The sequence below is a fragment of the Chinchilla lanigera genome, unplaced genomic scaffold (genome assembly GCF_000276665.1).
Source record: "Chinchilla lanigera isolate Chin_1 unplaced genomic scaffold, ChiLan1.0 scaffold00027, whole genome shotgun sequence".
Lineage (NCBI taxonomy): Eukaryota > Metazoa > Chordata > Mammalia > Rodentia > Chinchillidae > Chinchilla > Chinchilla lanigera.
The window spans coordinates 21,756,229-21,782,742 of NW_004955428.1; the positions used below are offsets into that span (position 1 = coordinate 21,756,229).

General features: G+C 34.5%; 1 protein-coding gene across 5 annotated transcripts in view; it reads right to left on the reverse strand.

Moving 5' to 3' along the window:
• Ndst3 (N-deacetylase/N-sulfotransferase (heparan glucosaminyl) 3) overlaps positions 1–26,514 on the reverse strand; it is a 182,061-nt gene that overhangs the window by 84,797 nt on the left and 70,750 nt on the right. For 3 of the 5 annotated variants that reach the window (XM_005386807.2, XM_005386806.2, XM_013515341.1), the window contains exons 4-6: positions 24,043–24,197; positions 9,628–9,813; positions 4,982–5,110 (exon numbers count right to left, since the gene is read on the reverse strand). In XM_005386807.2, coding sequence (XP_005386864.1) covers positions 4,982–5,110; positions 9,628–9,813; positions 24,043–24,197 — 470 coding nt within the window. Of the gene's footprint in view, positions 1–4,981; positions 5,111–9,627; positions 9,814–12,417; positions 12,499–12,736; positions 12,822–24,042; positions 24,198–26,514 lie in introns of those variants that run through there. The other 2 variants (XM_013515342.1, XM_013515343.1) reach the window with 2 other exon arrangements.

Sequence of the window (26,514 nt, forward strand, 5' to 3'; positions counted from 1 at the left end):
AGCCTCATGTAGTTGGAAAGATGTATACACAAATATGCACACTAAGGCAAGTGTCAGGCAAAATATGACATACAGACAGAGAACAATTGGAACTGAGAAAGTATTAATTCTATCATTGTTATACTCCTAACACAAAATAATTCTGTTTTATGTCTTAAACTATTAGATAATTCTTTACTAGTAGTGTTTTTACTGTATGTATCTATGAATTTCCTGGTGTAAGAGTAATAGGCACTTATTGCAGACATTTTATAAAAATCAGACAAACAAAATTTGATGATATAAATCATCTTTTATCCTGTGATTTAAAATAACCACAGCTAAATTATTCTGAATTCCATCTAGTTTATTTCCATGCTCATATTTAATATTCTTGCAATTGACATTTTTTACTGAATGTATCATGACTATTTCCAATGTCACTGAAAATTATTAAGTAACATGATTTTTAACGACTGAATGCATTTCATTATGAGGGAATGTAACTTACTTTGTCAGAAACACTTTCCCCAGATTTGGGTATTTATGCTAATTCATTCACTTATAATATATTTTGCAAGTACCTACCCCATGCCACAAACTCTTCTGGTGCTGAGGCTATAGGATAAGCAAAACACAAGACATGTGACTGCATGATAGTAAAATGATAACTAAAATCAATTGATCCCTCCTAAAAAGATACTTACCAAGGCTTTACAAACCTCAAAATTAATCATTAGACCCTCTACGAAAAGGTTCAGTTTGCTTGCAAATCGCAATCCCTGGAATAGGTGGAAGACCACACTGACTGGTACCAGAACATTCAGATCCAGGCTAGAGAGTAGCCATTGTGCCTGCCCCTCCCAATCTTTGCAGAAACAGAATAACCCTTACCCTTGTTCAGGCATGGTTAGGTATGCACAGGGGCAGCCATTTCATAGGAGGCCAAGATTAACACAGGCTTACTCAGAATGATGACCTCAGTTCTCTTGCTGGGAAGTTCAACTGAGAATCAAGAGGATGAAGAAATAAGCAATTGAGAACTGACGCTGATTTCTGATATGGAAAACTTTTGATGTAATCTTTTTTGACCATGTATGGGATTAATTGATGATAATCTAGAAACTGGAAACAAACAGCACTTTTGAGGCAGAGAAGAACTGTTTGTATTAGTAGAAAAGAGAAACTCAGACACTTGAAAAGCTTGTGTTGTGTTCATGTTAAAGTCTAAGACTTGTTGACGGTTAGTAACTCCGCTTTATGGACTTCTGAGCTTTCTTGAACTAAGAGAAACTTTTAAGCTCTCTAACTGCTGAATGTTCAGATTTCTGGAGCCACATTAGAGATAACTTATGTGAGTCTGTAGGTCTTAAATCAGAGGAACTCAACAAAAACAAATCTTCAAACAGGAAGACAATCAGAAGTGTGAAGAACAACATGAAGCAACATGTAATTCAGCCCACATTTCAGAGCTTTTTTCCTCAGCCTGGTGAACTGAAAAACCTGATTCAGCACACTCACAATGATAGGAGAGTAGGTTTCTCAGGGACAAAATCAAATTAGTGTGAAATTAATAAATAAAAACAAGCCATCTATTAGTTTGACATAGGTAATTATAAATTAGGGAGGAACTGAATACTGGAATCCCTGAAATTAGAGGGCCCTATCCTGTTGGTCAGGTTGCATGGGAAATACTCACTAATTAAAAAACAATTTAAAAAATTATTTTTGCAAGTTACTGTTCCAGTGAGTACAAGTTTCTATGATCAACATATTTTTCATGACAAGATGTATGTAGGAATCAGTTGACAACTGAGTTTAGAATCAGAGCAAAGAGTTAGAACAATTAATTTTTTAATTGGCCCAGGCTGAAAGAGCCCAGTGGGTCTACTTTCCAACTGAAACTGAACCTCCAAATTCTATTAAAACTCCTGCATTGAACCTACACCAGAGATTTCCAGGCCCACGACATGGGAAATGCTCCTATAGGGATGACCAAGGCTTTCTTTCCCCTCCACAGACCTAACATTTGTTTTTGCAAAATTTGTTTTGCATTATAGCCACTAGATTGACATGTTATGTCTTTTTTCTCTCTCTCTTTTTTTTTTTTTTAGCAATGAAAGATGCTTGGTGAGAGTGGAACATTTCAGGACAGAAAGTTCTTCCATTCAAACAATTTTCATCTTTGCTGTAATCTATTCCAGATTAATTTTGAAAGATATTTTATTGCTGCTGCCTCTAAACCCAATAGAGGTAAGTTATTCTAACACCTTGATATTATATTGATGTACAATATTATGTTGAGCCACTTTCCCCACAATACTGTTGAGCTATTCTAGCACCTTGATAGTATATTGATGTATAGCACCTTGAGAGTATATTGATGTATGGAAAGAAAATTTTAAAACTTCACTAATTAAGTCCTGATTAGGTTTTCATTTTCAACTCAAATGTAGCTGAATGTGTTTAAGTTCCATGTTTACAGGATAAATCAATATTTTTATAAGTAAAGAAACTCATTTGGCAAAAGTTTTTTATGAAATTTGAGTAATGTAGTAAAATTTACAGTAATTTTAATTGAGCCCTGACATTTTACAGGATCTTACAGTGGCTATCAAATTCATTATAATTAAAATTCATATCTTTCTTGCCGCTACTTTAGTAGCATCAAGGTTTTCTTATTTTAACCTAATAAGGAATATCAGCTGATAAATTAATTGTGTGCCTTACTTCACTTAAAAGTTTTTAAACATTAATACCAACTTCATTCAAGCACTTAATTTTACTATGAGAACTCACAGGAAAGATACCACCTTTCCTCACTCCATTCTGCAAGGTGGGTAACCCCAAAGATACCAAACTTTCTTACAGCCAGATCAGCTGAGTTTAACTACAGACTTCTTAACCACATGTCCACAGATAAATGGAACTGTTTCCCAATATTGCATCTGGTATACCAGATGAAAGGCTTTGAATTCACTATTTATCATATGGTACTTGACAAGATTTGTCATTTGTTTTGAGCCTAAGTGTCTATCTGAAAGTGATTCCCTTCTGAAAGTTTTCTGAATCAAGAAAAAGTATTATAAAACATTTTTATCCTTTATTCCTAATGGGTCTCTTCATCAAGAAAAATGAAACTGCCAAATATTGATACAGCCTCTATAGCAACAGAGTTTGCTCAGATCAGAGCCCAAGAGTTTGATCAGTTAAAGTAGTGCCCAAAATTAATACAAGTTCTCCTATATCAATTTTTAAAATTAAAATAATTCTATTTCTAATTAATGAAAAACATAGTATTTTTATAGGGGTGAAATTTTTGATATAAACTAATTGGACAAGAGTGATCTAAATTTGAATTTCTTTCATGTTAAATAAAGTTCATTTGCTTTAGAAAATACTGAAAGAACACTACTACCACGAACATCTTAATCCCCAAAGCTGCTATTAGTTAAGAGAGTAAGAGTGGTTCATAGTCTCGTTGTTCCATGGTGAGAGGAAATGTAAAATATCAGAATTTGTGGATCATAAAGAGTCTTAAACTGGAATGTCAGCATTTTAAAAATGTTTTAACTGAGTCCAGACACACGAGCTTAAATATGCATGATTTCTCTTATACGAGCAACCCAAAGGATAGGTAATTAAAGAACAAAATAAAAGACAGATAATAGGGAACAGATAAGTCTTCAGTTCACAATCAGGCATTGACTTAATTCCTTCTGCCTATGCACTATTAGCTGAATTGAGAGAGAAAGAGAGAAAGGCTATATGATATGACTTAAACACACTTTGTAAAAAATAGGTCAGTTAGGACATTAAATTATTTCTGGTGCTCAAATTCCAATTATTTATATTTTGGGGGTCTCAAGGTTGATAAGCTTCCAAAAGGCTAAAGGCCATATTTTTATATGATCTTGTTTTGAACACAGTTGAACATTTTGAATAGGAGTTATGTTTATTTCTACTTCACTCTATTTCTAGGATCTAAAAAAATTCTAGAAGCTAAAACAATAGATATAATTATTAAAAAAGAGTAGATAAAGAAAAATGTCTGCAATTTTATTTGCAGGCCTGTACAATTAAGGTCAAGAAAGGAGTCTTTCAAATTTTTTTTTGATTATTTCTACCTTATCTAATTTTTACCCTGATAGAATTTTTCCCCACATTTGGAGGAGTGTTTCATTCTGAATATTGCCAATGCTTGGGGCAAACCCATATATCTGACAAATGAACTTAGCTTCATTTTTTATGTTAGTAATTTTTCCACAGAAAATTATTTTCCTTATACCCCTTATTTCAATTAGTTTTTCTTTCCCCACACAATTTTATACTACTTGCCTCAAGCAAAATTATGTGCAAATGGTTCACTGTAGTGTTGATACATAAGTATTGATAACTGAATGAGGAAGAACAGTAGCTGCTAAATGGGGCTGCTCTGTGACTGAGGCAGGAGCTAATGTGAATATAGGAACAGTGACTGTATTTACTTACTAATTTCTTTCACTTGTATTTATAAAAATATAAATATTTTGCTTATATCTTAGAGAAAAAGAGCAATAAAGTGAATGACTGCTTAATGAAAAATAAAACAAAACCCTCAAAACTGGTCCCCAATGGAAATAGGAGAGATTTGAATCTTTAAATTGTGTTTACTTTCCCATGCAAAGAGGAGGGTGGGCTGGAGCATTCCCTCATTCTACCATGAAGTTCACCATGTCAAACTAATTTTCTTTTTTTTTTTTCTGGTACCGAGAATTGAACTCATGACCTCGCGCTTGCCAGGCAGGTGCTGTGCCGCTGAGCTAAACCCCCAGCCCGAAGTTCGCCATATCACTGTTGCTTGTGTCCCCCTTTCTAGATGTGGCTCCATTCAGTTTTATACTACTGTTTTAGAGCTGGAACTTCTCCTTGAAATGACTTATACCCAAACCTTAGCCTCTTCATCAGGGTGATTTTCATGTGTTCTGTCATTTTTCATTGAAGAAAAACTCCAAGTACTTACTGGGTTGAGTACCACAGTGAAGAAAAGTTCACCACCTTGAATACTTTTGTCCAGCTCCTTAGGGCCACCTGGATATTCTTTATAGAAAATTGTGTGAGTGAAAAGCCCACAGGTCTGTCTTGGAAGAACCTGAATGAGAAATGAACAAGATAGAAAAGTTCCTTTCAACCAATTACTTTGTGGACAACTTTTTCTCTCATAAAATGATTACAAGGTCGTATCATTACTTAACTCTAGCACTGGAAAAATTCTGGCACTCTTAGAAAGAGAGAATGAGATTGGTACAGAGGAACCATGAGACAAATTGCAAAAATATTTAAAAACTAAAATAGACTTTGAATTATTAATATCACTTTAAATCTCAAAGTTCTCTCATTGTGGAGCCTAATATGTTTGAACATCTTAGGGAGTAAAAATGAGACTAAAAATACTGAAATTAACTGTTACATTGTGATCTTCATTGGTAAAATGTAAACAACAATACCTTCTTCCAAATTCTATACGTTTCAGAAAATTATGTCAATTGTTAACTTATTGTGCCTCTTAGAAAATGACGTTTAATTTAGAACAGTATCTGAGACATAAATCACAGTATCTGCTTTAGTCTGAAAGTACTACTACAAGATGTAGTAATTGCTCAAAATTCTAGGTGTGAAACCTGCTAGTTCCAAGAGTAAAAAATTATCATTCGGTAATTAACTCAGAATATCTCATAAATAAAATGATAATCATTTAATTAGTGAAAAGTCTTCTTTTCATCCTTTGTATATTAGTACTCACTTCAAGTGACAGAAAATCAATGAATATATTTTGGGAAACTACACATTTTTATCATCATGCACAAGTAAGTCTATTGCTTACTTTTGTGAGCAAATAGATCTTCATTTGTATTGTTTTGATTCTTAAAGTACATTCGATTCAGTAACATTTTCAAATTATTACCTGTTCAGGACTTCCATGTTTTTCAGCCATCTACAAATATAGATGTTTTTAATTTGTTTTGTTTTAATTTGAATATATATTGTAAAGGATTTTTATCTAGTTCTTGGCATGTTCTCTTAGGGAGCAATTCTCAGCTCAATCACTATATCATATAGTGCTGAGTAAATGAAAACGATGCATCCTGTCTGTTTTAATAAATTGGTAGCAGTTATATACCATTATAAACTGTTTTATCTTGGAATAGTTCAAAGAACTTCCATTTAATTCATGGAATATTAGCTTTCTTTGAAAACATTAAACATTTTGAAAGCATTATACATTGCTATGCATAAGATCAGCAACAAAAAAGAGCTAAAAGAAAAGGCATTCTAACTGAATTAAATATATTTTCTAACATGTCTTGAAAATGTCATTTTCTGGAAATTAAAGCTTTCTATGATATTTCTTTGTTTATTTAACAAATACTTATTCCAAACTCTGTACTAGTCCATGAGAAAATATGAAGATGAATGTTTTCTACATTTGAAGAATTTAAGATATATTTCCAAATTCTAAATAATAAAATGCCCACATGTGATTAAATGACAGGTTAGTGTTACATTTTAAAAGTGTGTGACTCTAACTAAATAACTTTTAGGATTCTGTTTGATTTCCTTTTTGGGAAAATTGCATAATACATATAGAGCTGTCTGCAAAACTCGGTTACCTAGGTAGTTTTCTGCTAAGTGGAGAGAGAAGTGAAAAATAATTGAGTTTTGTTTTCTTAAATTATTTAAGTTTGAACATAGTGAAGGAGAAATTTCAGGCTTTACCCTGCAACTCCAGGAAGGACTGCTGCTGAGAGTATTAGCACCATCATGAGAGGCAGTGAATCACCAGGTGAGGCGGTGGACACTCAGGAGGTTAAGGAGATAATCAGGAGTGCCATAAGGGTCATATTTCACTGCCACGACCCTTATTGTAATGCTGTAGGACATAGAACATGTTCCTTTAAACAGCTTTCTCATACTAGGGAAGGAATGTGAGAACTTTTTAAAGGTATTTAGCTGTGGACTATGCTCTAGATATGGTTCTTGGGGTGTAACATTATCAAATTTAAACTTTTAGACACTGAGGAACCCCTAGAAACCTTCTAGCTGAATGGTCATGAAAGCCACTGTCAGGAAGAATCTTGGCTGATAGTACCTGAAGCCAACATCTTATAACTAATGCTTTAAAGTAGCAGAACTGTCAGCAGTGCAGCAGTGCTTGTGGTTAGTAAGGACCACCTGGCACTGTCAATAGGATTAATGGGAGCCTTTATCGATGGGCGTCTCTATTGGCAACAGTTAGTAGAAAGTCAGACTGTATCTGATTGCTTAGAGGTCTCTGTATCTCTCCAGAGGTCATACTTGAACAACCAGGGTTAGAGTAGAGATTCCTGCCATTTCACTAGTTATTCACTGTGTGAGGATAAAAATTTGCCCATTGGAAAATTCAAGACTAGAGGCTCAGAAACTTTACAGTTAGGACTCAAACACCTTCAAATATATGATTTTTATATTTCCCTGGAGAACAGAGGAACTCAGGAGAATAAGATCACTGCAGGCTGAGTTTGTTGTTGAACTGACATATACCAAGGTGCTTTACAGTAAATTATGTATGACATAGTACTTGATATTGAAGAATAAAGGGTATAGAAATAGGTAATTGTCAGAGTCATCCAAGGTGGAAAGAACGGTAAAAGCTTAGAAACAGCAATACTGTTGTAGGCCTGTTTGGCTGAAGTGAGTGTACAAGCTGCATAGAAATAGAAGCAAGTAAGGTAGATTTTAGTCCAGCCTGTTTTCAGGACTTGGAAGAGAGTGAAAGGGCATGGAAACAGCTGTAACTAACAAGGGTTAGAAATGTTAGAAAGGTTCGAATGTTGGCACCATCCATGGGATAGACTGTAGTGAAGGTGGTGGGGCGGATGGAGGCTATGCATAGACAAGAAAGGAATTAGCACTACGGTTAACACATGAAAACCGAAGCAGTTAATTAACATACTGGCTGTGCTAAAGCAAACGAAAAGATATTAAAGAGAAATTACTGATGGTATTTAGAGACCGATTGGAAATGGAGTCCCCATGTGATGTTCAAATTGCAGAACTGGATTGGGAATAGCAGAATCAATAGCTGACTTTTAAGGGAAGATAATGAGTTTAAATCTTTTGAGTTTAACTTATGAATGGGTCATTAATTTTTTTTCCTCACGTTAAATAGCAAAAGACACATCTGACCTAGGGTTTCTATTTCAGTTCCTTGCTCATTTTGTCTTTGCTGGCTCTTATGGTGAGGGCACATTGGCTCTTGTGGTATTAAATTGTATCTTTATTTGGATGGCTCCTCGCCCTTTCCTCTCTGTCTTATTGAATAATCAAGTGCTTGCTGAACATTTCTCCCTTGGAAATTCTTATAGAAGAGCTCACAAACCAAATAGAGGCTTTCTAAGCAGAAGTGGAGCCACGAGGACAGCTCTGTCAAAACAAGAACTCTCTTAGAGCTTTTATTACCTGCAAGATTCATGCATTTATAATGCAGGTAAAATATTTTTTCAGGAAAAACAAAAACTGAACATATCTCAAAGGAAATATCCCAGCAAGTTTTCTGGCAGTAAAGATAAAGAAACACAACAGAATAAAAACCCTTTAGTCTTTATAGATTTAACTTCACTATTATATGAGTGCCTATTATTTTAAGATGACAAATGAGCATTTGGATACTGTTAATTATTATATAAGGCAGGTCTTTAAAGTTTTCCCTGGTCAGAAAGGTCAGCAGTTTAAGGCATCATAAGTTCATTTTCTTACTGGCCAGACAAAGGGCAGGCTGGGAAAAAACATGGCCGTTATATCCTCATCTAACATTTATAATATTATCTAATTAACAGAAAAGTCAAGGTGTGAGTTGAGACAAACAAAATGTCATTATCTCTTTGCAGACAGAAAACTGTAAGGAAGTCAGTTATACCTAATTCCAAAGGAGAGTGTCTGTTCAGATCTATCACTCTGAGAGTTATTAGGAGAGCGATTCGTATCTTTCTAGTATTTTCCTTAGATTTTCTGGCTTGGGAAACATTAAGATTTAATTACTTATATGGAGAGGTCTCACAAAGAATTAGATATTAACATATTTTAATAATATACATTTGCCACCAGTGTAAAAAACAAAACAAACTTGAGATGCTCTGGAGAGAATTAGGCAATGGATAGAAATGATTTCATTGACATTTATCTGTCATATATCCTCTGTACTATCATCTGATAATGATTATAGAGGGCTTGGCATGTGGCTTCTTGCTACAGATAGTTTAATTTTCAGGTTTTTTTAGCCTGGTGTAGTAAAAAGACAGTTTAACTGGGTTATCTAAGGGCAAAATGATTAATATAGGGAGAAGTAGTCTTTCTTTTACTTAGTAAATAAGTTTTTGAAGAAATGATGGCTGCTAAGATCCTCTGAAACTTGATGTTACTTTTTAAAGTATTTTTATGACAGTAGCTACTAAGCAGCACTGTCAGTTAAAAAACATTAATTAGAACATCCTTTGCTTTGATATGACAAATATGTTCCCTACAGCATACTTGGAGCTTTTCCTATATTCAAGCTTTTAAGATTTTGCGCTCTTGTGTTTTCTTCAAATGAATATAAATCTAGCAGCATTAGGAATAACAGACAAAGCTTACCATGATGTTTTTGTGGATGAACCCCCTCCGATATCTAGCTGGCTTCAGATGTGGATATTCTTCAGTGCTGGTGATTTTAATATTCCAAACCTTCTTCCAAGCCTCATAAAGCTGAACATGGACAGGGTAGACACCTGAATGGTGTGGGGCTACTGCATAGCCCATGTCAGTAGGAATGCCGTGCTCCTAAACCAAACAAGCATTAGTTATGGGAAGATCTGAAGTGACCATATTTTTACTCCAGGATTTTCCAATGTACTATTTAAAAATACATTTGTAAATAAATCCATCATTATTTATTGGTTGGTAAAATTAAAGTGATAGATATTAAGACCTCTAGACTTTCTGAAGCTAGGTAATCATTCAGCAGCATTAAATTTGATACATTTGTGTTTAAAAGCAGGACAGACAATACGCCAAACTCTTCAACGCATGCTTCTTAAAGCTACCTGTTTTTCTTTTGCTCACAATTCAGTGAGTTAAATAACAAGCACTTGCTTACAAATGATATTCAGCATGTTCCACAGAATGAAACCAGTGCTTGTTAGAGGAATAGTGAACAGAGCAAGTTCACTGCACCTGCTGATAGGATTTTATTTTGTTTACTGCACAGTTTCTATAATTTCTGCCACATTTCTGTTGGTCTCTCAGCATGTGTGGACCAGTAACAATGTCTCCTGTCTCAGGAGAAGTATACTTCTGACTGGCTAATGAAGTAAAAGTCTGTAAAGCAATTTTCTTTGGAGTAGAATCCCTCATAATGGAAGTAGAAAATACTGAGAAAGCTAAATTATAGAAAATGAGTCCAGTTTTTAAAGAAAGTTTCAAAATTACACACACACACACACACACACACACACACACACACACACACGGTACTTGTGGAATAACTAATCAGGTGCTGCAATGTTTTTTTACTTAGTTGGACCTGCTTAGGTTTTTTCAATTCCAAAATAAACCTATGTGAAATTTGGATCACTGTGGAGAGAGCTTGGGACAACTTTGTATTACTGGACCTGTTCTCCACCTGCGGTGGTCCATTTGTCCTGGCACACTGCTTTTTGGCACTGTGGACAACTGCACATGCACAAAAGAAGAAATGTGTCCTTTTGAAAAAGGACACCCACAGTTTCAGTAGTTGATATATATATTTTTTTCTCCTGAATGATTTAAAATTTTTTTTCTGTTTGTGTTTGTATTTTTCAAATGCTTGATAGGCTTCCCGGGTTCTACTTAAGTTGGCTTCCTTTGAATTAGTCATGACTATCTTCATGCCAAAGAGCAGTTTCACACACTGAGAACCGTGGAATTAGGCTGCTAAGTGGATTGAATTGTAGAAAAGTACTATAAATGGATAAGAACAAAGACTAAGAGGTATGGCTGGCTTTGTCTTTCAACCTAAATAGCAACCAAAGAGGAAGGAAGTATACGGAGCACAGAAGGAAACTGGTTGCCAGTGGCTTGCTGTTACCTTAGCATCTATTCAGATGTTTTCAAATAGTATAAAAGGCCCTCAAAATTTGGTTCTAACTTAGCAACTGTCTTAGTTGCTTTTCTCTTGTTGCTGAGACAAAATACCCAACAACCAAAGATAAAGGAGGTAAGGTTTATTTAGCCCACAGTTTGTAGAGTTTTCAGTCCACAATCGGTGGGCTCCAAGGCAGGATGGCTTGGCAGAGGGACATACCAGAGGAGGAACAGTTCATGGCAGCAGATGACAGCAAAATCGATAAGTGAGGGAAGACCTTAACAGTCCTTCTGCCCCTTTTATCTTATCCAGACTACACGGATTAGGGCTGTACCAAACCAGTCAGTGGACTGGTTCAGTAATTATATACTCTTAATCCCAGCATCACACACTCAGGATTCAGCTACCTCTGAAAAAGCCCCACGAGCACATGAAATGCTGGGGGGACATTAAAACAAAGCCATGACAGCAACTTGTGTAATCCATCATCATTCGTCCCCCTCTTCCCAAGTCGTTATGATGTCCTTCATGTTTTGCCTGTACACTGCACACACTGTCCCCCTCAACTGAAATGCTCTGTTTTTTATAAACCTTGTTTCTTGCTCAAAACTTAGTCAGCTGTAGTTGAGGGTGCTAGAAATGGCAGCCACGATACTGCTGCTGTGAGACAGTGAGTGGTATGGGGGGTACAGACCCTCCCTGTGCTGTTGAAGGATGAAAGGGTGGGTTTTATGTTCTTCATTTTATCAGCAATCTTTTTAGAAGTTTCCATTATGATGAAACTATTATTAGATCATTTAGAACTCCACAAAAGTTGAATTGAAATATATCATGCTTTTTTAAGCTTGTTTTTAAAAACTCAAAAACTAAAAACTAAAGCAAGCTTTTCAGCTAAGAGACATGAACCAACATATAATTCATGTTACACAAGGTCAGTATTCATCAAAAGTAGGTTTAGAATTGGGTACAGTGATAAAGGCCACCAGATGAAAGAAAATGAATTTGAATCACAGATATTGACCGAAAAAGCCAAACAACTGCAAGTTAAGAATTTTTTGAAGAGCACAGGATGAAGGAAAGATGAAATTCAAAATGACTAGAGCTTCATCATAAAAATAATATGCCTGCAAGATTATATAAAATTCTGTTGATCAAAATTTCAACCTTGAAGCAGTCAATTATGTCTTTAGGAATTGTGTGTAATTAAAACAGTCCAGCACAGCAGAGACATGTCCCTTATTTTGGATTATTTATCAATATTTGGAAACCAATACATACATAGTTTTTCATTTTCTGTACAGCTTTTGACTTTGAAGTTTTACCTGTTATTGGTGTGCTGGGGTAGTAGGATGCAGTGGTGTAAAATTCTACTTCTGCACTCACACATATCTGGCCATTTTGCTCTTTCATTTTCCATCTGTGTGGCCTTCAGAAAAATGGCTTAGAACTGCTAAGCCTCGTGTTCTAATCTCTAAATTCTGGTCAAAGAGTACTTACCTTAAAGAGTGCTGAAGTAATAATACATGGAAAGCATTTAGTGAGTTCCTGAAGTATGAAACGCATCTAATAAATGCTGTTTATTATTATTGTCATGATTCCCCTACCTCCATTGTTTTTACATGCCATGACCCTATTACTCACCATAATCTGGAAACTGAAACTTCTGAGTTACCCCTTTTTTATTCCTAAGAGATAGACTGTTTTCTACTTTCCCTGTGGATTTGGGGATTCCATCTCATGAAGATTCTGTGGTAAACTATGACTTCTAACCCAAGTACTTTCTTCCTGGGCCTATAGAACCTTAGATCCAGGAACTCTGTAAAGATCTATGTAAAGATTTTCATAGTGGAAGGAGATATGGACCAAAAGAACTGGGGAATATGTCTATATTAGTATAAAATATAAATTAAATGCTTTGGAACATAGGTGGGACTCATTAGTCTGAAAAGTGAACTCCTCCATGTCTCAGTCCCCAAATCTGCTCTTCCTCTTTGGTGCCTGATTATTAATCACAGTATTAATCACCAAGTGGCTAGCTGCTGTGTCAAAAAACACATGCTGGTTTTGGCACCCCCTGCTTCCTTCTATCTTAAGTTCAATCCGTTATCACCTCCTATCAGTACTATTTCCAGTGCATATCTTAAGTCTACCCACTTCTCTCCAGTTATATCACCATCGTGTTTGTCCACTTCACTACGGTATCTAACAGCTGTCTGGAAGAGACTCCTGATATTGTACTCCTTTCTTCTCTTGCCATCCCTTCCACGCTTTATTCAGCAGGCAAAAATATTTAAAAGACAAAGAAAATTATGTGTCTTTGTATTAAAAATCCTTCCATAGTTTCCCTTTGCAGTTAAAATATAAAACTCCTAGCATGGTCATATACTTTGCATGATATGACCCTTGCTTCTCAACCTGGCCTCATTTTTGCCACTTTCCTTCTACCTTTCACTATATTTTAGTCCCATTAACCTTTTCCTGAAACTTTCCGAGCATTTTCCTACTTCAGCATTCAACCATTTGTGGTGTTCTCAACCTGCAATGTCCTACTCCAATTTTTTTGTCTGGATAAATCTGTAATCTCTTCTTTGTGTAATTAATTACCTAATGTGTTTCTTCCATAGTAAACAACATGCTTCATGAAATGAAGTCTGGGTTCTGTTTTTTTAACTGCTGTCTGCCTAGAGTCTTTCCAACAGTAAGCACTTGAAAAATATTAGTAAACATGTGTACATTGATTGAAATCACCTTCTATGTTTTTTCAACTTTCTGAATTATCTCCATTAAACTGTCACCTCATACGAAGAACAGACAAATGATAACTCACAGGAAATTTGAGTGCATATATAAATAATACTATTTAAAAATTCTTTTTTTTTTTTTTCCCCGGTACCGGGAACCGAACTCACGACCTTGCACTTGCCAGGCAGGCGCTTTGCCACTGAGCTAAATCCCCAGCCCCTGTTTAAAAATTCTTAAGGCAGCCAGGCCTGGTGGGACATACCTGTAATCCCAGCACTTGGGAGGCTGAGGCAGGAGGATCATTGCAAATTTAAGACCAGCCTGGGCTACAAAGTGAGTCAAGGCCAGCATGAAGTGTATAGCAAGACTCTGTCTCAAAAAGACAAAAAAAATTCTTGAGACAGTAGTTAAAATTATTTTAGTGCAAAATGGACACATGGTTTGTTATTCTACGTTTATATATTTTGTTTTACTGTGTAAAATTTAAAATTACAAGATTTTGCTAAATTATTAAAAAAATTTCCAAATAGAAAATGTGACAGTAATACAGTTTTATCAAGCAAAAGTGATATAGATCTTAGAAAAATTTATCCAAAAACTACAAGATGTAAGAACAAAATTAGCATTCAGGTATTCAAGTAATACAACTAACTTCATTACCGAAAAAATCATTGTTTATTACTATCTTTGATAGTATCTCTTTACTTAAACTCTTACTAGTAATTAAAAATGGTACTTTGCTTTTTAATGTTTGTCTCTATTTAAATCTTCATAAACAAAAGACAGTTTTAATTTCCCTTAATGACTAGCAGACCCATTAACTCTCTGTATATTTCACAGACTACCAAGTATATAAGCTAATGTAATTTTTAAAAAATCCCCACCACAATGATAGGAAGTCAAACAGCTAGTGAACAATCTACAGAGAAAAAAGTATAAAACCTCATTACAACATAATTTGTAAGTACTTCTAAATGCTTTTCTGCATTTCATTTTGGTTGGGATGTCCCATTTTCTCAGTATGTAGAAGTTCACGCTTTGGTTAACTATTCTGCAGTACTGAGAATTTACATTCACAATTTACATGGTTTGGGGCTGGGGATTTAGCTCAGTGGCAAAAGCGCCTGCCTGGCAAGCGCAAGGTCGTGAGTTCGGTTCCCGGTACCGGAGAAAAACAAAAAAAAAAAAAAAAAAAAAAATTTACATGGTTTATGATAGAATTTTCCTCTATTTACATTTGGTATTTTGGATCTTTCTTTCTTTCTTTCTTTCTTTCTTTCTTTCTTTCTTTCTTTCTTTCTTTCTTTCTCCTTTCTCTCTCTGACTTTTCAAGAGCCTCCTTCACAAAAAGAATACATTTTTTCCAGATGATAGGAGCATTTGGGGAAATGAAATTAGAACTGTTTTCATATAAAAGGCAAATACATAGGCACACACATAAAATATGTGAAAAAAGAAATTTACTAAACTATTTTCTTTAGTACAAGAAATATTTTAAAATTTCTAACGACAGTTTGCTCTCCTAGTGTCAAACTTAATGATCCACACGCAAATTTCAGCTTGCAAGGCCCTGCAGGTCCTCTGACACCTCCAGCTGCCGCCATGACTGAGGGGGAGTAGGGTGTGGCAGTAACTGTGGGTGTGAGGGCCCAACAGATGTAGCACAATGTCCACAGGACACTGAACACAGCCAGACAAGTCTTCATCTATTTTTAGGTTACAGTATTAAGGATTGGAATTGCATGCTAAGAATGTTAAGTACTAGACTAATGTCTGGATAAATGATGGTATTTGTCATATGGCTTGGAATTTAAAATCTTCAAACATTTATTTGATTAGTAAATAATCTGACTTTTTCAATTGTGAAATAAAAAGATTCTACAAGTAATTGCTAAGTTTAACATTTAAATTTCTGTAGTTCTTTGGCATAAATCTTCATAGTTTTAGAAATAATCTGGTGTTCATATGCTAAATATAAAAGCACTATTTTAATCCATGATTTAATCTTAATCTCTCATGTACAATTTTTTCACATATTGAGATAAGAGCCTTACAATTTTTTTTACATATTTAAGAGATAATAGCCTTCTAAAGTATAAAGACACATTTATATAATATTGCCTGATTGTTGTAGATTTGGCCACTATATGTCTGTCTAGCTTTCTTCATACTCTTTAATTCATACTCTAAATTTTCATCCTTTTGCTGGTATGTGAAAAACCTGCTGTGATGATCATGCTATTTTTAATACATTTAGTTTAAGGATTTAAAATCATCCTTTGATGATAGCTCTTGTATAATAAAGAATTTGGCTGGTCTGCTTTATTCCTGTTTCCTTGTATGTAACCCCTAAATCCTTAGAATTTCCCAAGTTCTTGTTATTCTTACTGATTCCCTGAGAGCATATGTGAGTTTATGTTATGACTTAGGATGGGATTTGGCCATGCTAGAAAGATCAAGCATGCAATTAGAGAGTTGGGGTTTGAGGGAAATAATCTCAGCCTGACTTCTGGGAAGAGAAAAGAGTTGGAGATTGAGTTCATATGGCCAATGTGTCAATCAACCATGCCTATGTAATGAAAATGTAATAAAATTTGAGGGCTAGGTGAACTTCCCTAGTAGCTGGTGATATTCCTGTGGATGCAAAAACCTTAGTAAAGAGATATATCTTATAGTTTTTATAGTAAAAAGTTTGTCTATAATAGCAGAAAACAACATAAATGTCTGAATAAAACTATAAAGATATAATAGGTATTATGATAGATGTTAATAATGGGTAAAGATATAATAGGTGTTAATAATGAGACCTTCGCATTGTAGTAATTTATAAAGCAGAAGTGTGACCTTATCATTTATCTCTGAAAAAAGCATACAGTGTTTAACTATGTAAACAGGAAATAATTTTACGCTTTCCATACTGAAAGATAATCAAACCCATAAAAATAAAATTATTAACATGACAGGAACCTTGGAGACAGACAGTAGCACAGTATCCTGAGAAAGCACAGGTTTATGAGTCCTGGGGTCATTTTCATTGTTTCACTGCATTAATCATAGCAGGGGCTATATAACTTCACCAATTCTCAAGAGCAGTAAAACTAATTATATCACAGTTTTAAAGAGTGACAGATATAAGCAAAGTTATTGATTGTGTTGCTTGTCCTTTTTCATTCAATGAACAACATTCTCTTTGTTTTTCAAACAACAAATAAGAAAACAAAGAATCCTTCCACCATCACTTCTGTGCTCAAATTTAGAATTCTTACTTAAACATTCCTAAAATGTTCACTCTCAAGATAAGTTGTATTACAAAAATTTTACTCAGTAGTATAAATTTCCTCCTGTAAAAGTACTTGATATTATGTTATGTACAAAATGGGAGTTAAGGAACATCTTTGGTATACTATAAATACAAATGTGACAAGTAGTTAGCAATCACATCAGCAAAACCCTTTATTGACATCACATATTTCTTTTTCAGATATGATGCAAAGAAATGGCTAGATTAGCTGACAAGCACGAGTGATATTTAGGAAGCCAAATGCATTAAAAAATTTCAGAAACAAAAGTTAAACTAAAAATTCAGTACCAAGTAGGGAAAAGAGTTAAAAATGTGCAAATACTCTGATTTAACATTCATTTTGATTTATAATCTCTAAAGAAAAGAGTATCTAGGGTCAAGTGACAGATTCTCTCCCAGTCTTTCCTAATATCTATGTAATTTAGGTACATTTTCATTTACAGGGCATGTTGTTTTATTCTCTTAAAGTTCTTTTCAGAATTTTTGAAGCATCATTATATCTTTGTTGAATGTTTCATAAACATTCCATTAAAACATGTGCCTTTTGAAATGACTCTGAAGAATGATGTAAACACAGCAACTTTGCACAGGCCAGGTTGATTTTTTTTAATTGCTAAGATTTAGTCAAGTAAACAGAAGAAGGGATGTTAGCACAAAAGTAAAAAAAAAAGTAAAGATTTGCTTTTGTATAGTGTAGTGAAATGACTGAAAATAATTATCTGGCAACACAATGGAGAAGCTGGAAGGTTTAGTTTAATCTAGCTTTCTCAGAATTTGAAGCATGTAGTTGTACTTGTACATTTGGGGTTTCAGAGAGATAATAAAGTTGTAAACAATTCAGGGACAGTCTCAAATTCCCAGAGAACTTTCAAATATATTTAATCTTTCTGAAACTATACAAGGTTGATTAAATCAGCAGTCTTTAAAAGTCTGCATAGCATTAAACTTAGCTGAAGTTTGATATTCCTGAAAGAATAGAAAAGTTGGTGATGTTTGTTTGCTTTAAGTATTGCATACCCTGTGGCATTTATAATAGACACCAGGACAGTAATGTTTGTGAAGCTAGTTGTGCATCACAAGAAATTACATAAATCAGATAAGCATCCATTTAAGGGAAAAAAGATTATAAAACATTAGATTTTAAGACTGAGTTTGCTTTAAAATACCCTTTTAAGGAGGTGATAAAATTGTGCTATGAGTTTGTACAAAAGCAATCAGTAACAGTATTAATAGATGATAGAGCATGGTGGTTTACTGGAGCTTGTCAGAGTAGGGATAAAATTTTTCTCCAGCTGCTACTGGCTGTACAATCTTAGGAAAATTACACGTAAACTCCTGACCTTCACTTTACTCATATTTAACATGGAAATCATCAGACTTATAGGTGCTTGGGAGGATTAATTAAGGATGTGAGAAAAGAATTAAACACACTGTGTGATAAATACTTGGAGGTCAGCAATTTCTCTTCCTATCTTTCCCTAAAAGAGTTAAAAATCTGCCCACGAAAGTATAAATTTCTGTTGCATGTAGGGAAAACAGAATCACAGATTTTTGAGTTTCACAGCATCCCTTGATCTGAACATAAAGTAGAGCAAGGGGATGGAAGAATTAGGGAAACCAGTTTGGAGGCCACTGTAATAATCTAGAAGTAGAGTAGAGATGAAACATTTTGAAAAGGAGTAGAAAATGGTACAAAGAAAAAAAACTGACAAATAATTGAATGATTGAGAACATGGAGAGTATATATGAAAACTCCAAAGCAAGCTCAAGGTTAGTACTGGAGAAAAATTTATTTTTATGTATTCTGCCTTTACTTCTATCTCAGCTGTGTTTGTAACCTCCTCTTAAAAAACATGTGCCCCCCCCCACTTTAACTAAATGTAAGGGTTGGAAAAAACAGTGAAAATTCCGAAGCAACATGCATGGATCTAGAAATAAACCTTCTCTCACCCCCATTCCTATGTCCTACTCCAGAATTTACAGGCTAACTCATAGAGGCTTTTAGTTCAGTTTATGTCCACATAAATTGGAGCGAGAAGAAACTATTTTCATATAGAACATGTGCTAAATTTATCTTTCTTTTTATAAAACCAGTTTAAGCTACCAGATACATGTTCTGGAGATAAAATCTAGTATGTTTGCTCCTGAAAAACAGAAAGTAATCGAGGACTACTTTTTCTGCACTTCCTATCTTATTAGAAACTATAAAGTCTGCCCATTGAATGGAAAGAAAGGTAATCTGGAGGGAAATTTACAAACAAAATGATTCTGAATTCCTGGGGTAATCAAATCCACTTTTAAGAGCTTATCGCTAAATCTACATGAGAGGACATTGTGTATATTACTGCATATTCAGGTGGGAAAGGGATATTCTTACATAGATGAAGTAATTGAGTTTCTAAAGAAAAAAATAGCATTTCATAGTTTTGAAATTTTAAGTAATTACATAGGGAAAAATAGAAGGCTCAAACATTGATGTTATTGTGGACCTATTATTCCTCTCTCTTTCTTTGTTTTTTTTTTTTTGGACTTTCCTCCGGTACTGGGAACCGAACTCATGACCTTGCGCTTGCCAGGCAGGCGCTTTTGCCGCTGAGCTAAATCTCCAGCCCCTGTCTTTCTTAACTTGTGCTGCTTGGATTACTCCAGAAGTTTTCTGCCAGTTCTGAGTGGACTCTGCGTCTTGATTGGAATGCTCCACTTCTATGAAGACCATTAAAATTATACTTTGTGTTCATTATTAATAAAAGGAACACATACTGTGTCTTTTAATAAAATCCTTAACTGAATCCTTTATTAGGATTTAGTCCTTTTCTGACCTGCAATTAACTAATTGAAAGATTATCACATATTCCTTAAATAAGGACATCTTTCAGTATAATTTAAATTATATTTTCATATTGTAATCTTTATTTGAATATTGAAAAAGCTAATGTGCTCAATAATCTACAAAGTTATGTAATCAACAATAGAAATTCCAGCTAATGTAAATTACAAGACTTTGTTGAACTTGGAAAGAGGGAGAAAAAAAGACAACCATTTGAAAGAATACTGATAGTGCAATCAAAAGAGCAATCCTCAAAGACTTTACATTTTCAAGAACATTGTTCTACTACTACTTGTTTTAATAATATTTATCTATAACAATATTCAGCATCATTTGGTACTGGCAAATATTTATTTGATAAAAGAATATACTAATTATTTGGTCATTAAAAATGAAACTAACACCATTTGCCAAAATTTAGATTTAATTCTTCAATTGAGAGTATATATTTCAGATACATTTTTGAGGTTTAAATACATTGTTATTTTGCTTCTTTACTGATACTAGATCCTACTGTTGAAGCCAAACAATAGATATTTCAAATTGTTTTGAATCATTAATGCTACAATTAATCTCGATTTCAGAATTGGTACCTTTAAAAAATGTCTCCTTTTATGAAATTCAGTTGAATTACTGAATTAGCCCATTTTTTTAATGGAACATTTTCCATTTAACCCTTATAGCTGCATTTCCTTTCATAGCTGCTGTCATCAAGTGCAAGTCTGCTTAAAGGGTCGCCTGACCTTCCATAATAAGCGATTAGACAGAACTTTTAAAGCTAACTTAAGATGGACATCAGGTTCTCTTATGAGTCAAAAGTTCCACATTGTGCAAAAAGATAACAGATCAAATGTATTTGCTAATACTCAATACAAATGGTACATGACTGGGTATAGATTGTGAAAGCAAGAGCAGATGAGCTTTAGATCAGAGTCTCAGATGCTCTCAGTTAAAAGGGTACTTTAAATGTCTAACCCAGTCACCCACTTGAATATTGCATCCACAACTTTCCATTTACTCCTGCAGGAATGCGTGTTCTTTCAGTTCTTTCACTGGGAGACATTCATGCTTGTTATAAGATCCAGAAGCTCAAGCTGATGTAGGAGAGAAAGAGATAATCCAACTTAGAGTGGGTGTTATGAGCAGAGGTTAATATTTGCTTCTTGCTTCTAGATAGTAGAGAGTTGAAGAACAGTTTCCTCCAGAATGGTTTCTACTAAATTATATTGCATTTTATATCTATGTTGATAAATGTTATTTGAACACGAAGAAAGTTTCTCTGATTGTATTGTCTCCAGAATCATTTTATAGACTCTGACTATATTAGGAAACTTTAGGGAATTGAATGGAAAAGTTTTCCTAAGTGTTTTACCTTAATTTCTCCATTTACTAGGTATTACCAGGATTCTGAGATATTCCCATGGCTTACTAGGCAAAAGCGAAGTCTAGATTTACACCTGTGAATTCAATTGATTCTACTGATGAAGCCTGAGGGACACAATTTATGCATTATAACCAGCTTTAGATTTCTGGTCTTAATTCCACCACCAGTAAGTGTTATCATCATGAATGTGTCACTGTATTTATCTGATTCATAGTCTCCTCATCTATAAAAGGAAAACAAATATGCCTCAATTCAGAGTGTTGTTCAAAGAAACAGTATAGAATATGTTTTTAAAAACTCTTGATCTTTCCCATTACATCTTTCAAATTATCAGCAGTGCAGTTTTGGAACCCTAATGCCTCAATGGGAAGTGAAAAAAGTTAATGAACACATAATTACAAGATGTACAAGGTTTACATTACTAAATGTCATCCCAATACAAAATAAAAATTTAGACTCAAGCATTTTGTTCCTCTTGCTTGTGACTTCAAAGACCTCAGAAGACTAGGGGAAATTTGAAGATGGCAGTTTTAAGACTCTAAATATAATTAAAATGAAAACAGCTGCTACTCATCAGTATTCTCAAATGCTTTATATATACTCTCTTTCACATTATTACAGCTGGGGATGGGCCTTTTTTAAAATCTTTCCTCTACTGACAAAAAAATCCTCTGATCCTATATCTGATTAAAACATGTAAAGTATATTTGGTCTCATTCAGGAATATTCTTCCTGTCTGTTCTCTACCACCGTTAGTACCATACTCTAGGTTGTCAACATGTAGCTAGAAATGACATTGTCTTTCTTTGGCACTTGAATGAGGTAAAGAATTCCAAGATTTTGATTTTAAATCATTCTTTTACTCTATGATGCATGTTAGTTAGAAATTCTAAGAAATGTATATAACTTCTGTGCCTGTTTTTACTATTTTTACAATCAAGTATTTACAACTGTTTGAAATGTGAATATAATATTGATATCCATTGATTTCTTCACTGATTCATTTAAGTAATGATACAGTGCCTGTTGTTTTATATACTATTCTAGCTTCAAGTGAATGTCATCTCTTTTTTTTGTCATGTCTTTTTTCAAACTTTCCTTGCTACATTAGTCTTTGTTTTTTGTTTTGTTTTGTTTTGTTTTGTTTTTTTCCAGTACCAGGAATCAAACTCACAACCTCATGCTTGCCAGGCAGGTGCTGTGCCACTGAGCTAAATCCCCAGCCCCTATATTAGTCTTTGAAGGCTAACAAAACAACAGCAAAAACCTCTCTCTCTTCTCAGTATTTTTTCTTTAACTGGCGTCATCTTTTACTGTATTTATATATTTTTTTCTCTCACAAATTCTCTTTTTCCTCTATAAATTTATGAAACAACTATAAAGTAAATTCTCTTTTCCATGCCACTTCTTGATGATTAACACTGCTAATACCATCAGTGTTCAATTCTGGACTTGAACATAAGTCCAGAATTATAACATAATTAATAACATAATTAATGTTTGCTGTATTGAGGTAGGGCTTTTAATATTGTGAAAATGCTTACTCAATTTTACATGCTCTTTACTATTTTTATGTTCTTTTGGCAAAAGGGTGACTCTCCATTTTGAAACAGTTTGCAAATACTGTCAAAATACTTTCATGATATGGGCATGAAGGACCACTATTCTTGTTTTCTTGATAAAATACCAGCCCTTAACAACTGTGCCCTTCTAACTGCTTATTTCGGGAGGTACACTGAAGTTTAAAACCAGGTATGGACCGATGCCACCCTGAAAGAACTTCATTTTCTGTATTTTTGAGAAGAATACAGTTGATAAATTCTAAGCCTTTCTTGTATAAGTTTGAGTTTGGTAGCATGAGGATCAGCTAGTTAATGTTCTTGCCTCAAACAACTGATGTAGAATATCATTTCATGCAAGTGGGTAGCAGCATTCTCTTGAGTCCCTGCCAAATTTTCCCTTATAGTGTACTAATTAAAATTTTTACTACAAATATTCATGCCTCAAATCACAAACCTTATACATAAACAGTATGTTTTTTTAAGGAAGGAAATGTTCCAGCCATATAAAATGTATGCTTGCAATGTCGTTCAGCTGTTTTTTCTCATTCCCATTGCCTTCTTAAATGGAGTCTTCATTACTTCACCTTCCCTTTATGGTCTCCTCCCAGGTCTTTTTCCCTGGCCTCATCACACTCTTATTCATCCTGATACCGAAATCGTATTTGTATTTCAGGCATACCTAATGTTGATTCCAGTTAGGAACTTTTGTCTCACCACTCCCAGTTTGTTTTTTGGAGCTGAGGGTTTTGTAAACTCACAACTGACACGAGGGCATGGAGTATCTAATTTTGATAGAGAATTGTTTAATGCACATATTTCTGATTCCTTGGTAGAGTAGGAAGTTCTTTCTGGACAGGAGACAAGCTATTATGAGCTTTGACTATATGTCAAGTAGCTGATTCCTGTGTCTTGTAAAAACCATCTTAAATTAGACTCCTCCAAACATGGAGCATGGTGATGAGCACCCAATACATGCTCAAGTGCCACACAGCAATAGCAAGATCTCATTGGTCTCACAGAAAAATGGTCTCAAGGGTGTCAAAATGCCAAAAGCCTTGGTTTTCAATATTAAAACGTCATTTCTTCAATGTCTACATTATTTCAATGCAGTAATCAAAGTGAGTTACTTACTAAGGCAAATTTTTTGTTGAGAATCATCTGCTCCACTAGAGACGACTCGTTGTGGAAGAGGTGGGGCTGCATGTGGCTCCACATGTGAGGAAACCACCAGAACTCATCCACGGACCCCAACAGACAGTCATCCCCTTCATCTTCCTCTTTAGTTCCTTGAGGGAGAAAGTGATCATACGATTAATTCAACTGTACTTCTCTACCTGCCTGCCTGTTTATCTCTGTATCATCCATCTATTTGCGTGCCTATCTTACATGCATATATGACTTTGAACATAAAGTGTAGCAAAAGGAAATCCATTAGGGAATAAACAGAAACTGTGATATCATTCTGTTGAAAGTTGTTAAACCTGAGATATGGATACCACGGAAATACAGAGCTATTCGAAGAACACTAGCACTCTCAATGTTTGGTACCTTTGTACAATTCGTAGTTTGGAGCGAGGAGGGATCAGGAGAAAGTTCCACTGTGGGAGTGTAAGTACAAAAAGGGTGTGAGGAAAAAAATTCCAGAGAGTTATACCGCTAGTTTCTCTTAGTTCATTGAAAAGAGAGGCTTGTGCTAATATAATTTGGAGAATTTTTATGCTCATCTGGCTTACTCTGAGTAACTATTTTAAAGATAACAATGCACAATGTATTAACCATCATTATTCTCCTATTATTTTTTATAAAATTTTGTTTTACTTTATTCCATAAAATAAAAATAGAAAGCTGTGTGCAATCCCAGAGCTAAATGGTTTTTTACATGGGTTGGGTATGGAGTCATAACAGCATAATTTATTTGGGCCCCACAGGGTACCAGATCATTTGGAATTAAGTCAGTTAGTTCTTGCAGTTTTCACACTGAAAATAAGCAGAAGTCTCTTGAAATTTCCCAGTTAGTTCATTTCTGATTTTCACCTTCCCAGCAATGAGACTGTAAATAAAGTGAACTGAGAGTCTCTAGTTTATGAAGTTTCTACTCTGATGATCTTAAATTCTATTCTTTGTCAGTTGTAATTCTTATTGTTCTCTGTATCTGTCCTGTCATCTCTCCTTCATTCATTTGCTAGTTAACCTTTGCTCAAAGTTTACTCAAGACAGAGTGCAGAAACAGGTTTCTGGTTTTTTTTTCTTTTTTTTTAGAAAGGTAACTTAGGCATTTTTTGACCTTTCCTGAAGATCTTGGTGAAATCTGTGATTAAAATGTTCATACACTGGAATCATGCAGGAGTTTGACAAATTATGTCTGTCCTTTGATAGGTTTGTTTCAATTCATAGTAAGCATAATGGTATGTCTTTCCCCTTGTAGCTTTGTTTTATTTGATTTCCTTTAATCCTAATTTGGGTGTGTTTTAAATCAGAAATTGTTATGTTCAGAGCATACCGTTTTGCTTATTACTTTAAATATTATGATAAAAGCAGTTGAAATGTAGTTGTAAATGATTGGCTTGTCCTGGGTTCTTGCTCTTCCTAAATTCCCTCACTTTGCTCTCATTGGTCAGAAATGGAGGAAAAGAGGAAGAAGTCAAACTCCTTAATTTTAAGTATTATTTCTTAAATTGTTACAAAAAGATGCTTCAACTTTATGAAGTTACTGAAAATTGTAATTTGTTTTATTGTATATCTATTTAAAACTCATCTCTGCAGTGTCACCTTCTTTGTTGTAAAACTAAAACTACAATTGGCTGAGCCTTTGCCTAGTGTTAAGCGTTGTGTTCACTGCCTTGCATCACTTCATTTAATCCTCACAACCGTAGTGGTAAGGTAAGTGAGGGACTTGAGAGTGTTGGAAGAGAATCTCATTTAATTCTATTTAATTAGAACTTTAATTCTAATTTTGAAAAAGCAGCTCCAAATTCAGGGTCCTTAGATATCATTCATTGATCAAATGTGGAGTCTAGAATAAGATCAGAATTTACTAATTCAATATGACAAAGCTTTTTGCATTTGTAGTTAACTCTATAATGTAACTACAGTTTACAGGTAACTGTTGCTTCTCAGGGACTTAGTGAAATGTACCAACTTAGTGAACCTATAGATAAGGAGACTCCTTAGCCAGTCAGCTTCCATAATCAAGAACTGTCACTTAAATATCAAAATACAGTCTTCTAATACATATGACTTGGGCTCTGATTGATCTAGGGTAAGCCTGCTTTTGTATCTTAACTAGCTGAACGATTTCGGGCTTCTGTATGTTTCTATGTTCTTACCTAGAAAATAAGATAACATATTCTGTAACTTCTATTGAAAATGTACAGTCCATGAAAAATGTTTAGAAGAGTATCTTAGATGTAGTTCTTGCTTATTAAAATGGGAACATGATTTTTATTTTCATTTTTTCTTGTTAAAGTGTTCAAATCCTTCAAAAATTAAAGTAAATCCCATAAAATAAAGCTCTCATTGGAAATATAGTGTTGTTATGACAGTGGTCTTTCTCTCCTTGTCTTCAAGAATGAGGCAATAGCATAGAATTTTTAATAGAAAAAG